Raw genomic sequence first — 15,749 nt, forward strand, 5'->3', positions numbered from 1 at the left:
ATTCTAAATACACATTTATGTGTCAACCAAAGAGAGCCTTCCATAAAACGAAACTTATCTCAGCAGGATTTTTGGCTAAGAATCACTGATATGTGTGAGATGGCTGTGATTGATTGACAGGTATCACTTGATTGACATGATCTGTGCATGATGGGTCATTTGATGTCAGATGATCTGATCCAGTTTTAGTAAAGTATTATCTAATGCTGAAAGAGAATTAATGTCAATATATGGGACAAGGGGCACCCAGCTTTGGAGAAAAAAAATTTGGCTCAAAATATGGGACATCCCAGCTAATACGAGACACCCTAGTCCTCTGATGCCCATTATCACAGAGAAAGCACTTTCTTCTCCTTTTTTGGATCAAGCAGTCACAGCTTTAAAAAAGAATGTGCCATCCTTAGCTACAGGGTCAACCACCCCTCCTCACTTACATGAGTTTTCGCTGCTCAGAGCTGCTCTGAGAATATTCCAAAATCAATCCAAGTTAGAAATCCTTGTGAGGATTTTTTTTAAGCTAAGTTAGATGCTCTCTTAGAGGATTCTAAAAATTTCTGTGAATACAGGTCATGGACCATAATGACTATGATCCCTGTAGCTCTGTTTAAATGTTCATCTCCTTTCCATACACACTCTGGACAGATGGCAAAACCATGTGGTGTGTGCATCCCCATTTCTCAATAATTCACATGAAAGAGGGTTAAATATCAGCTAATGGTAGTTTAAGCATTCATTAGAATAGTTAAATGTCAAAGAGGTCTCAGTGCTTTCACAAGCCTGTCTGCTATACTTGCAACCTCAGATGTCCCTCAATTGCTCCCCCTCTGACTGAGTGACCTTCAGGCGAGTGAACGTGACTTGTATGATGTTGTAGCACCAGGAGGTTTGGACCGAGAGTCTTAAGGAGTCTTGAGCTGTAGCCCTGGAGTGGCAGCTAGTATTGCTTCCATGGATCTTCTGCTGTTGGGGGGGATTGGACTTGACTCGACCCAGAGGACCTATCAAATCCACTGTCACAGCTAGACAGGAGACAGGAGACATGAATCCTGACAGGGTGCACTGCAGAAGAGGGAGACAGACCGACAGCAGCTTCATTAAATGGAGTAAGATTGTGCCAAAGGAAAAAAAAAAAATTTGTGTTCCAGCTCCCTGATGTTTTCATATCACATCACTAGACTCGATCATTATCTTTAACTTTTGCTTTTTCATTTCAGACAGGTAATTCAAACCCACAGCTGTTATGCCATTTACATTCATTGTTTATCAGTCTGACTGTGGCACAATAAATTATTCTATCTTTTCTTTCCATAATATCTTTCTTACCTCTCAAAATGTTTACATATATCCATGACAATATCTTACAAATTCTCATACAAACTGTGCAGATCATATCTCTGAACTCAAAGCTCTTTTGAGCATGACGTCGATGCTGAGTGGTCATCGGAACAACTCTGTATAAATAAAGTCTGCAGATGTTACATTGACACTACTAGTATTAAGACAATTTAGGATCAAATCAGTCCAGGACTTTTAGCTGGTCATTACTAATTCTATCATGTATTAAATACTACATTACACCACATTCCAAATTACTATGCAAATTGGATTTTAGTTTCATAAACATTCCATTTTTTTTTTTTTTTAAATCAATGAAACTCATGGATGGCGTTGTGTCTCAGGGCTCTGTGGATCCCTGAAATCAATCTCAGGAACCTGTGTTTGTCAGGTGAGTCCAATTAAAGGAAAACTTCTTAAGAAGGACATTCCAAATTATTAACCAGGTTTCGAGCAATATGGGAAAGAAAAATGCAGATAAAGCATAATAAGGGAGGTTTCTGCCAGACAAATTCATCGGATTTAGAGAGCAGATGCTAAAATGTCCCAACAAGGCTGTGACGTCAGCAATGAGGGGGCAGAGTCATGTTTTAGGCCTGAATCACAGGGAGAGAGCTGGTAGGCCCCTTTAGGGTCCCTGAAGGTGTGAAAATGACTTCTGCAAAGTATATAGAATTTCTGAGTGACTACTTTCCTTCTTGGTACAAAAAGAAGAATCGGGCCTTCCATAGCAAATTCATTTAGCAAGTTCAATGGATGCAAGAATAGTGAAGGTGATATCAAAGAAGAGGTATTTTGTTAACATGTAACTTGGCCTGTTAAGATGTTTTTGATTGTAATCGCTTTTTATTTCTCTAAATATGACCTCCTAATGCTGAAAATTTAACAAATGACCATTTTCAGTTTTTTACAACCTTTAAAATGTTTTGAAACTCTCTTTTGCATTATAATTTGGAACAGTGCATTTCGAGTTTTTTATTTTTGAAAAAATAATATTATCATTGGGAGAGTTGTTCAATAAAATTTAAATTAAGCTCTAATGGCTGATGACTTGAAACTATACTGACTGTCATTTGCATCAACTATTCAGCAGACTCAGAGAAAAATATTATTTGCATAATAATTTGGAAGGCGGTGTAATATTATTTATTACTATCAGTATTATTATTATTATTATGATTATTATTATTTTTTTTTATTATTATTTTATTAGAAGTATTTGTTTTGATGTACTCTGATTTGGCAACAAAGGTTTTAACCATTCATACTATTAAAGCATTTTCTTAACTTTGAACTTTGAACTTACTTCTTCCACATGTACAGAGACAGTCAAGAGACAGGTGATAGGGATAAAAGTGTTGATTATTATTTGATTTACCTTTTCTTGCTCCATTGAGGGAGAAAGTTTTGTTTTAAACTTTGACGCTCTCATTAAAAATGTTCTACCGTTGCTTCTCTTTAATTAGACCTTGAGACAAAGCAGATAGCAGAAGCAAATGATGGAGATATTAACTGCTGCAATCCTTTCTTAGTGAATCAATTTCTAGGCAAACTGCTGTTTACCTGCCCCCCATTTCCTGTTACGTTACGTGTTGCACCACTGAAAGAAAATTTCTTCGTTTTTGGATAACTACATAACAGGAAACCACAAATTGGATTCTGAGTCTTAAAGTTCCCACAAGTGTAAATATGTGTATGGTCAGAAAAGTGAGATTGCTGCAGACTGCCATCTTTCAGCATCCCTTACATAAAAAAAGAAACAGGGCCTTCATCTAGACATCTATCAGCAGGCATAACATTGTCAGACAAAAGAAAGAACAGCTCACCAGAGGTCCCAATGCTCCACAATCTCATTCTGAGCGAGCAGACAAAGCAAGGCTTTTATTCCCAACTGAGAATATTTTATTTCCCACTATGCAACGTCCCAGGAACCAGACACAGAGACAAGAGTCACTGCTCATTCACAACGAGTATGTGTGACATTTCTTGGAGCCCTGAAACTAATATTTGTTTCTCTGTTGTTTCCTGAGTTTGCAGTCTGTTCTGTGTAGTGCAGTACAAACACCCAACAAATCAAAGAATGTTTTTGTGTTAATGTTTCTGTTTTTTTTCAACAGGTGTCCAATCTGTACCTGTACGACAGTGTTTTGATGCTTGCGAACGCCTTCTACAGAAAACTGGAGGACAGGAAGTGGCACAGTATGGCTAGTCTGAACTGCATGAGGAAGTCCACCAAGCCATGGAACGGAGGATGGTCGATGCTGGACACCATCCAAAAGGTTTTAACATCCTTTTTTTTACTTTAGAAACCTGCTAGATTGGATTTTCTTCGTTGTATGAGGTGCTGACAGACAGCTTGTGCAATGATCTGTCTTCCACACTTACTTGACTACACATCAGATGCTCATTCATGGATTCATGTGACACATTAGCAGGCATTGAAGTAGTTTATATTGTCAAACAATTCCTTAAGAAAGCTGATTAGTACTATGATATAGCTGCAAACACTATATAAATTCAGTTATTTTTAAAATACCCTCAAGGAAGCTGACTATTAAATGTGATCTGTAGGATTGGCCTGAAGGTAGATTTGTGGCAGATTCTTGTCTTTGATGTCGTTATGCTTGTGTTACCCTCTCTCCATTTCCTCAAAGAAATACGACTGCACATCCTAGGAAGTTTGTTGATTTCTTCTATTTCAGTCTAATAATGGAATTTTTCTTTGTTGCAGAAAGCCACACAGGTCTAATCTCAAGTGTGACATAACATGGCCAAGAGGGGCATGAACTAGAACAAAGAAGAACTTGTTTTGTCATGTTGTTTGTCGTTATCACTCAAACAAAACTGGGAGATAAGTTAGACTGTTTTGATTTATGATACATTTTTTACTTTTTTTTTTTTTTAACCCTTAATAAAACACTATTTGTGGAAAATTCTCTTTGATAATCTCAAACTGTTCTGACAAGCCTGACTGAATGACACTCAAAGGCTTTGGAGTGTACAATTAAATGCTTTGCATATGATATGTATGACTGAACGAGAGTGAAAACATTCCCTTCCTGAGAGTGTGCTGTAAAATGTCACACTTCAGTAAAACTTGAACATAACAGTCACTTTTAACGCCCCCCAGTAGCAGATTCTTTATATCCACTTATTAAAGAAAATGCAAAATGTCATCTTTGAGGTGCATGCCACATTTAATCATTATGTAGCTGATATTCAGTGTATTCTAACTAAATTCACCTTATCCAGAACCTGAAAATAAGAACTCCCAAATCAGAGTTACATAAGTAAAAATGCAGTATTGTGTATTATAGCTTTATAGTGAGCCTTTAACTTGGGTGACTTTTTGGGGTCTTTAGAGATTACATCCACCCCAGTAACTACAACATTGTACATCTTTTAATCCAATTTTGATCATTTCCAACACCATCAGCTCATGCTATATGCCATGTAATATCCCAGAATGCTTTGTGACGTGCTATGACAACCAATGGCAGGCATCATGCATCATGCTATGTCAAAATTTTACTGTTTAGATCATGGTGGAGATGGCCAGAATAGCTCATAATAGAGAGAAAGAGAGCTTGTGATATTGCCTTCTGTGTTACTGCAGACAAGAACTGCTTTGAATAATGGCACATATAAGGCCAATACAAAGATTTGCATGGACTTTTTGTAAATATGTAAATATTTTGAAGACTTTTTTTAACAGAATTGTTTTTGTATTTTTTTTGTCCCCAAGAGATGAGAGAGCAAATTTGTGTTAAAAAAAAAGTCTTAGTTATTATTGTTTATGGTGCGCCACCAGTGCTACCTGTTGCACAGCAAGCCCCGCTACCAAACTGGAGTTGAAAAATGGCCCACCCACTCCTGGGCACCATATGTAGCATCACAATGGTGAGGTTTTGTTTCAAGAGGAAATTTGAGGCACTGGTTTAGCTCAGTTAGTAGAGCAGATGCCCTCAGACACTAGACTCCTTAGCACACTGGTCGCAGGATTGATGGATTTCTCCCCCCACTTTCTCACCATATTTCCTCTATCTCTTCAACTGACCTATCAAAACAAAAGCAAAAGGACCAAAATAATCTTTAAAAAGCAGAGGAAATTCAAGAAGAGTAAACATATATTTCAAAACAGACAAAAGAAGCTGTTTTGTCTAAAATACTTTGAAGAATCAACAGTAAATCCAAATAAACATCAGTCCTACAAACAGCTGCACTCAGAACACTGACTCAAGGGAGGGGGAGGAGGATTGTTGGATGTACGATCTAACTAATGATAACAGCCTTGTGTCTATTGTCTGCATGTTCTCCAACAGAAACGAAATTGAAAACAGTCATTAGCCACTTCCACTCATGTGTTGTGGTATCTCACACTTTGTCTGTGATGTGTCACTGCAGGGACGGATCAGCGGCCTGACAGGACTGATGGACTTCCGCGCTGAGGGCTCAAACTCCCATGTGCAGTTTGAGATCCTTGGAACCAGCTACAGTGAGACATTTGGCAAAGATGTGAAACGGGTCAGTACAAATGGTTTTACTTACAGTTTTCATTGACCGGTTTATAAAGGACATAATAGACATTTTCTATGAAATACTAAAACTCCTGAGAGGAAGTTTCAGATTTTAGCTCTTTTGGTGTTCCCTGTGGTAAAGGGGGTATGTCTATTCTTTCAGCTGAGATTGTCTTGTACATTTAAAATTGTGTTTCAGTAAGGAACACTGGTCATATAATTAAATAGATACATAGTTTTGCTTGGTGTTGAAGGCTCTGTTCAAAAGATGCTCCCTGGGTTAGTCAAGCAGCATGCTGTGACTTTCCATGGAGCGCTGTGATAGAAGCCTCCCATATAGATAGATAAATACATTTATGACAATGCAAGTCAAATGCAATGGAATTTAGTTTTGCAGCATAAGTGAATACTGGGGTGCAACAAAAGCTCTAGGCTAGAAGGGAGGAGGCTGGGTTGAGCTGAAGCTTTGCCAGCAGCAGTTTAGTGTGATCAGCACTGGTGGAACAGGGATAGCATATTTAAAAGGACTGCTTTATTGACAGAGAATGAGCTGTGATTGGCTGTGAGAGCTGGGAGACAATAATTAAATAAGCTGGCCGTCAGCTGATTGCAGCTGGGTGTGTGACTTTTGTTTTCAAAGAGGGTTTCTGCAATGGCTTTGTCAAAAATCCAACCTCAGTGGCAGCTGTTGCAAATATGGTTTCAAATTATAAAACATTTTCCTGATGGATTTATTTCCTTTAAAGTGAGGTATCAGGATTATTCCAGCCTGTTTCATAACCAGCTAAAACAGGAGAAGTGTGGCACATTTTTATCAGAATTGTAAATTCATTTCAGCTACTTCCAACCTGCTTTAAGATATGAGAGGTTTACTCATGAACTACTCCCAGTTCATTTTGTCTCTGTTCATTATATTAGAAATAACCAGGCAGCTGTGCTATTTGTAGCGCATTATGCTCCACAGTAGGGTGTCCCCAGTTTCATTTCACAGTTACCCAACTGTGCCATGCTCCAGTTCTACACTGTATGCACTAAACTACGGATCAGTCAGTTCTACCTGTGGTTAAAAACTTCATGGTGGGAGCTTTTTGTTGGTAAATGCATCACTGCGCAGACTTACGTAATTGTCCAATCTGTAGGTGTTGAGAAAGAAGGTACCATGAAACCCCTGAGGAAAAAAGCTTTTCTTCAACATTGCCTCAAAGTTACCACTCGCTGTGGGAGGAGAGAAATGAAAGTGAAATTAAACTATTTTTCATTGACTCAAGGCCCCCCCTGCAAAACCTCTTAAGATTAGGCACGCAATTTCCATCCTTGAGAATTGGTGTCCTGCAGGTAGAAGTTTCCCTCTTAGAGCTTTTTATTCAGAACATCCGCAGGTGAAGCTCATTTACTACCTAGGAGGAGCAAAAGAACCACAGGACACGTTTCCGTCAGGATCAGAAATGAGTCAATGCTTACAAGAAATCCTGGGGGTAAAGTGAAGTGCCTGGAACAAATACTGCACGGATAGGCTTTCTTCTATCTGTTGTTTTTGAATGTGTGTTTTTTATAGACCACTGGTTTCCAATCTTAATCCTCAGTTTCTGCGTCCTTGTTGTGTTTTTGTTTCTTTTTCTTTATTTCTAGGATGTTAGCTGAATGCAATTTGCTTGCTGGTAGGAGTGAAATCAGCTGTGCTCTGATCCCTCAGGGTTCACATTTAACAGGAAGGTGTCAGGTGTAAGGCTGCCCTCTACTGGAGCTCCTAAATGCACCAGCTGTCTGATAGAATCTTCCATTTCAGCACACTGATCATCCTGGCTGCACACTTTACATTTTATAAAATATGTGTGTTTAGATTTTGGCTGCACTCAAAAAGGAGGGAGGCTGTGTGAGCAAAAGCAAGACGTTTTTCTTCCACTTTCTTTTGCTGTGTTTAATCAGTGATTTAATGAGAAGGAAAGGCATTCTGCATTTGTAAAATAACTAAAATCTTTCTTTAATGACAAAGTCATTGATGGTTGCAGAGCTAGAGACACCAAGCGCACTATTTGTCTCTTCTTCTCTTAGCCGTAATTTGTTTGTGGCTGTGGATGTCCTGATTCAGTCAGACTTCTCACAGAATGAAGAGAAATCGAGCTTCTTGGCAATCTATGTAGAGCAGGACTGACCAGAAGCGGTAATGAAGATTTAATCACCACTCAGCCTAACTGAAATCATGAAGCCAATTCATCATAATGTGGCCATTAGCTAGGATCAGATGCATTACATGCAGAGCCATGTTTATGCACACAGGAACATACATGCACTTTCATGTCCATTTAAACACAGCATGATGCACGCAAACAGAGCAGCCCTGGGGCACACACACGTATATATTTACGGTGGTGTATACCGCAGTGGATCTCAGACACTGAGAGCAGGCAGCAAGGCAACAGGGGGCAGGGTGTGCACTCACATGTGGGCGCTTGTATCTCCAAATCATTAGAGGCAGAAGGGGACAGCAAGGCCAGATAATAGGATGCCAAATGCATTCGGTGCTGCTGTTCGTTACCTGGCATGTCTGTCTGTGAGTCTGAGTCATTTACTGCGAGAAAACACACAAGAAGTCATGCACCTCGCCTCTCTCTTTCTCTATAATGGGATATTTATATCTACATTGGGCATGTTTTTTCCCTGAAATGCAAGAAAAGCCCACACTATTACATTGTTTCCCTTGTAATGTCATGTCACTGTGTGCATTTTACAGTGAAGTGATTGCATGTCCTCCTTCACATCCACCCCTCAGAGCCATCCTCATTTCGCCCCTCTCTCTTCTCCTCTCATTTCATCTCCCATCCTCTCCTCTCTTCTCCATTCACTTTTCTTTCCTCCACTAGCCCCCTTCTCCCCATATTTCAGCCACAGTTTCCTCCCTCTCCATCATCGTTTATCTGCATTCAGTCCATTTTCTCCTCAGCCTGATGGCTCTTAGATGAGCCGTCTTTCTGGTTAGAAACTGTAATGAAGACTGAAATACTATTTCCTGGATGGCTACTGTGAGTTTTCACCCTCCATCCAGTGCTGCTGCAGAGTGATCGATGCTGTTGTTGTTGTTTTGCCTTCCCAGTTTGCGCTTATTGATGTGTCAGCTCGTCTCTAAGCAGATATTGCTAATGACTTCCAGCGAACACGAAGCTCTTTATAGAGAAGTCTGTTCATTTGACTATAATTGTTTCTTCTAGCCAAGCATATTGCATGCCTCATGCCATAGTTTTCTCAAATGTGTTGACAGTGACGCATTGGAATTATTTTTACTGTGCAAAATTCAAATTTAAATATCATCCATACTGTTCTGTGAGGATAATATTATTACCCAAATAATGAATGTCTTTCTGGCATGTTGCCGATCTCCAAGCAAGCCCAAATTTTCTGGTTGAAATGTGGTTCAAATATTTTTCTCTAAATTGATAATTAGGTGGCAGGCTGTACGGCAGCATAGAGGGTTAGCGCCATTGCCTCAAAGCAAGAAGGTCCCTGGTTCGGGTCCCGGTCAGGGCCTTTCTGTGCGGGGTTTGCATGTTCTGCCGATGCATGCGTGGGTTCTCTCCAGGTACTGCGGCACTCTTTCCAGCAAAGTGACAATATGTTGCCTCAAATACAATGTTGGTTTACCTTAGAACAGATGTTGTTAATTTTATCCATGTTGAGTTGATGTTGTAGTCTACTGCAAAACTTTTATCCAAAGAAGACACTTTTCTCAGTTTAGATGTGGCTTAAGAAAGGGTAAAAAATACTTTCCGTCACCCAGCCTCTCAGGATACCTTGTGTTGGAGTCGCATGTACCCCATGAACATAAACTCAAAAAAAATAACTCATAAAACCAGACAAAAACTGACTTTCTCCCATTCATTTCAATGGACATCCAGGCAGCCGATGTCCAAGTGTATTGGAGTGGTATACGCATTGGGATTGGCTCATCGCATTTGAGGGCAGGACTTAGCCATAGGTCAATTGGTACTAGTAGTCTCACAATTAGTAAAATGGAGATTTCCTGAGTGCAGTGAATATGTCTCAAGTGATTGTGGTATAAAGTCTGTGTCTCGAAGGTCCAGTCTTCATGGCTACCATTACACCATGAAGACAAAAGAACAATCCAAGCAAATCAGAGAAAAGGTTATTGAAAAGTACAAGTCAGGGGATGAATACAAAAAAAATCCAAGGCACTGAACATCCCTCTGAGTTCAGTTAAATCTATCCTCAAGAAATGGAAGGAATGTGGCCCATGTGTAAATCTGCCTAGATCAGGCCAACTTCACAAACGGAATGACCTTTCTAGAAAGAGACAAGTGAAAGAGTCTACCAATCTGTATGACTACTCTGATGAAGTTACAATCTTCAGCAGTAGAGATGTAGAGAAAGTTTTTTGGTCTGATGAGACCAAATATGGCTTTTTCGCCATCAGCCAAGATGCCATATTTATGGAGATCTTGTCATGTCCCTTTGATACACATATTGATAAATTGGTGATTTCAGAAGTCGGTGCTTTGTGTTGCAGAGCAGAGTGGCGCTTCAGGGACATGCTGGAGTTGGACTGGGGCACGGGCAGTTGAACTGCTTCAGCTGACTGGAGAGGAAGCTATTTGCAAAAAGATGCTGGCTATCACCATTCAGTGTTAAAATGATTTGATGAACACAGCCTTTTTTCTTTATTCCCTGAAAAGTGGTGATTTGGCGAAATGTTCATCAATAGTCCAAACATAAATACCCTATATAAAAGGTGGGAAAGTCATAAAAACACAAGGATAACATGGTGAGAGCTGGTAGCATCACAGATTAGACATATAATGGAAGTCAAATCTGACTTTCATTTGCATGGTGGCAGTGGATGCCAAACTTGCTCTGTTATGTAACATTGCAACATAACCACAAAGTTGCCTTCATGTTGATGAACAGAGACACTTGAATGGACTATGGAGGCCACTGCTGCTTCATACAACACCTGGAAAATGGAGGAGAGAAATCTCCTGACATAGAAAGGAGAGACACAGAAGCTAAATACACAATGGGTAATCAAGCACAGGTGTCACGGAACAGACATTGGGGAAAGTGGTGCAGCAATCAAGTGAAGGGAAAAAACTAAGGTGGGAAGAAAACTAGAAATCAAAGGGATGAAACTACAAAATAAAAGAGGAAAACTTTCAATTTGGCTAGAGAATACAAGGAAACATAAGAATTCAGACACTAAACTGGAATAATAAAACACAGTGAAGTTAAATGGTCAAACTAAAACAGGAATCAAACTTAAAACTGAAGTTCCAACTAAACCTTTTAACCAAATCAAGACCATAACAATCAGTTCCTTTAGTCAAGGCCAGCTCTTGTATATTGTATAGTATGTAATACCACTCACATGCCATTAGTAGCTTTTCTGAATGATCTTTTATAAGACAGAGAAACTACCAGACAGGATCTGAGAAATGTGGGTACATCATAAACTTTTAATCTTACAATTGAAAGATCTGAAAAGGCTCTGTGGGTTTTAAAAGTATAACAAAAATAAAGTTTTCAACTGCTTTATGATGCCACAGTCAGTGTAATGTTATGAATTTAAACAAACGACCAAATACTGCTTGTTATTGGCAGCCTGAGGCTAGTGCTTCTGTCTGGTGGCTCCACCAGATTTTAAGAACGACAGACCAAAATTAGCACCAGACTATCCCTCCAATTCTGGCTCTCCACATTGGCATAAGTCTTGCTGAATATAGCTAAGTGGAGTTTATTTTCCCACTAAACTCCACTATGTCCATACCCCCTAAACCCGAGCCAAATCTGGCAGTGTGTGAAGCTAAGCCGGCTCATATTTTGAGCTCTGGTACCAGAGCACAGCCAAGTGTGCTGACAGTTTCAATCTTCTGCAGGAACTTATAACACTGAATGTTTTCTTTATATTTGCACTGTCACCCCTTCAACTAAGGTTGATGTCTTCTGCCAAGTGAGTTGATGTGGTATGACTTTCTTGTACCCCATTGCTGGTTTAGTTTGCCAAACCATGTCATTCATAGCAGATGTTTTCTTCATATTGCTTCTCAATTTTTCTTACTGGCTGATAGAGCAGAAAATAGCATTAAATGGTCTCTGAGGGGGTTCTCTTTACCAACAATAGGTCTGCAGGGGATAAATGGGGCTGTTGATTCAATGATTAATTGGCCAGGCACTGAGATTTCTAGCCTCTAGAAAGTTTATGCAATCTTAAAGGTTTTAAAACCTCCCCTGTCAGCTTCAGTTTTCATGAAACAAGGATAGCACTTAACAGCACTTTCATTAGAGCAAATAGAACAAAATAGCATATATATGAGAAAAACGATGGGGGATAGACATGATCAAGCTGAATCAAGAGAAAGCACTAGCAGCTGGGCACACCAGCTGGGCACATGCCTGGTCTCACATTATGTCTGACTTAAATCTGGAAGTTACTTCAGGTTCTTAAAGTACTGTAAAATCCAGATTTTAAAGTGCCACACTGCATAAGCTGCAGTCATTTTTTTTAATCTCCCAAAGGGGAAAAGGATAAAAATTGTGTATACGTCAGGCTGCCACATGAGCAATCTTTTAAGTATACTTGCACATACAGCCTGAGCTCTCAAACTGCTCTGAGTTTGCTTTGTTGGAGTACACCAATTAAGAGGACACACCCACTTTTCTTACTGCACCTGAAAAGCAGTTGACTGATTGCAAGCAGCTGCCACAGCCTTGAAAATCTGTGAACAGTCACTTGTTTTTAAATGCCCTGATGAAGACTTTGTAAGTTGAAACGCATAGGTGCTTTAGCCCATTTATTAAAGGCGTTTAAACTTTTTCAATGCAGCGTGCCTTAGTTTTTCTGGTTATGACTCTTTTACCTTCAACAAAATACGAGTCTTACCTCCCCCCCTTTTTGCTGGTAACATGAACTTTTCTTTGAGACCTAAGAGCACCTGTGTTTGATTCTTACAAATACATGAAAGCAGCACTCCCAAGCCATCTTGGCTTTTTTTAAAAACATTCCAGTATTGGATTTTTGCATGTCTAAAAACCCCTCTGTTTCAGCCCTGCTCGGAACAAGCTGTTTCTGTGTTTGTGCCATAGACTCTAGAAAGAATTGGACAAACCCTGTGTGGTGTCTGCTTACAATAGGCAAACTCAAACAGCTCTTGAAGCCAATCCGCAGCGGCTTCCATATTGAAATTGTAGTCTCAGCTGAACTTTGGATCAACCTGACAGCCCACCCACTAAGCACGACTTCCTGTCAGCTGGCTAGCTAGCATTCTGGTTGACAGCTATATAGCCTCTGCCTGTTGAGCTATCTGTCAATCAAATGAGATGCACCAATCAGTCAACAGTGAGGTTTTTCCTAAATACAATGTAAACCATTGTGGTACTGGTGTTCCTGCAGCCAGCCTCAAGTGGACAGTCGTGGTATTGCAATTTTTGCACTTCCACATTGGCTTCATTTTTCTGGAGGTTGCCACTTGATCTACCCCTTTAAATGTCACTGAGCTGTCTGACTCCGCCCCTCTCAGGAAGTGGATGTGGCTTAATCGATGTGGCTCTCCTGGGCTGTTTTCGAATTCGCCTACTATACTAGCAGTGCGTACTGATTTGCCCAAAATGTAGTATGCAGTATGCAGTATGCAGTATGCAGTATGCAGTATGCGAACAAATGCAAGAGTTGCAGTATGCCAAAAATACCCGGATGACATACTGATTCTGGAAAATTTCACAGTATGCATCGGACCAGTCTGCTTTGCCTACTGTAACCCACAGTGCACGGCGCCAGGTCAGAGTTCGTAATAGCAGAGAGGGGCGGAACTTTCACCGGTTTCAAAAAGTGCCATTACCTTTTATCTTTACCTTTTTAACATGTACTATAGCAAAATAAGTTTTAATAGGGTCACTGTTGTTTTTGTTTTGCTGTTACAGCTCGTAACGGCCGGAAAGATGCTGTCAAGTGTGTCCTTTCATTGCACTATAAAAGCTAAAAACATCGGCTATAAAAATCCCGAAAAATCAAATAAAAACACTTCCCAGATTTTTTCTGTATGCTAAAGGATGGAAAACAATGTAATGTCGTTTAATATTGACCAGGGTATGACGTATTTCTGTACACTGGAAACCAGCTAAACTGGGCCAAGCATACTACACAATAACGTACGTCTGGCAGTCATACTGCATACTACTTTCAAATGTAGTATGCGGTGCACAATACATACTGCATACTGTGTTTGGCAGGAGTATGCAGTAGGCCAATTTGAAAACAGCTCTGATCTTCCTCTCAGCTGGCAGCTGAGAGAAAGATCAGGAGAGGAGGGCTGAACTTTCTTCCAAGAAGGAAGGGCCAACTGAACCTGGGGGCGGCGCTAACTCCCTACATGACATCATGAGGGGAAAATCTGAGAACGGTTTGTTTTAGCACACATTTTCTGAAAGGTGGAGAAGAGAGGGAGGGAATGGATTTTTCTGGTCTTGAGGGGATTGTGGACAGACCAGAGGCACATATTTTTTGTTAGGAAAGCCTGAAAACGTGATTTTTGCATAATATGCCACCTTTAAAGTTCAGAATGTTTATCTTGTTACACTTTGAAGACTTGGAATAGTCATGAACAGCTTCAAACATGGCGTTTTTGGTACTGTTTTTCTATGTAGAAATCACTACTCTTCCCCCAAGGGATATGCTCTCCTGCTTTGTGACGCCATCCGCAAAGAACTTTTACAACTACCTGATGTGTGGGATGTAAACAAAAAACATGGAGACATTTGGGGATCTAACTTATAGTAGCCCTCCTCCATTGAGATTTTAACTTCCTTGAGTTTATAACTGACATAATATTATCAATACTCAATAGTATATCAGATCATCCACATCATTTCCTGTGTGCACAGATTTAACAGTTCATGTATTAGTTTAATTAATGACCGTGTTAACTTGAGACATTCAGCAGAATGCATTTGTAGATTTGGCCATTACAAGAGACAGAACGGATCCCTCTTTGTTTAGTTTTCATTATTTTGTCACAATATCCACATCAGATGTTTTTTTAATGTGCAGCCAGTCAGCCTGTGTCATCATATTCAAGCAAATCTTGAGCAATGAAACAGCTGCTTGCAACACACAATGACTGGGGTGAATTTTCAAATGCGTTAGATCTCATGCGGTGTTTGACAGTGGCATCTGAACCCACCTGTTGAAATGACAGCCCATGTTTCAGTAACTTGAAGTGGTGTTAGACGCCTCGATATATAGGATGCTTTAATGAAATGAAAAACAGGTAAAAGTACATATTTTAAACTGGTTTATGGTAAAAACTGCAGAGATGTTCAGTAATACTGTACAGTAAAGGAAGGCACTGTTGAGGTACTGTTTGAAAAGCTACAACACAAAGTAAAAAGGCAACGTAATAATTTCCGTCTTTATCAAATTGCACCATAATATCATATTGATAATTTTTCACCAATTATTTTTGCTGGGACTCTGCTCTCATTAGATAATTACCCATCTCTTCAATGGTAATTAGATTTTCATATCTAATTACATTACAAGCTGCTACAAATGGTGCCAGATACCTGTTAATTCAGAAAATCATCAGGCCACACTTATAAGATAATTAATGCTCCTTTAAACATTTACTAATGTAAAAAAATTGGTGTTACAGCCATAAAAAGGTAGATTACAGCACCTGTTGGATTTAAAGTTGCATCTCCTCTCAAATTTTCACTGTAATTATTTGCAAACTGTCTTGTCTCTCTGCATCAAAAGGATTACATAAAACAGGTACCTACATGCTGTCACACTGGAAGGAGTAAATCCTTTGCAAAGTCACAAATAATTGGATGAAAAAGTGAATATGTCTTCTCATACTTTAATATATTCTTTCTCATGTGCTCTGATCCATCATA

General features: G+C 39.6%; 1 protein-coding gene across 1 annotated transcript in view; it reads left to right on the top strand.

Moving 5' to 3' along the window:
- grid1a (glutamate receptor, ionotropic, delta 1a) overlaps window positions 1-15,749 on the top strand; it is a 438,914-nt gene that overhangs the window by 373,001 nt on the left and 50,164 nt on the right. Inside the window, exons 7-8 of the mRNA XM_041789876.1 lie at window positions 3,453-3,614; window positions 5,740-5,859. Of these exons, the coding sequence (XP_041645810.1) occupies window positions 3,453-3,614; window positions 5,740-5,859 (282 nt within the window). The remainder of the gene's footprint in view (window positions 1-3,452; window positions 3,615-5,739; window positions 5,860-15,749) is intronic.

This window comes from Cheilinus undulatus, linkage group 6 (assembly GCF_018320785.1).
Source record: "Cheilinus undulatus linkage group 6, ASM1832078v1, whole genome shotgun sequence".
NCBI lineage: Eukaryota > Metazoa > Chordata > Actinopteri > Labriformes > Labridae > Cheilinus > Cheilinus undulatus.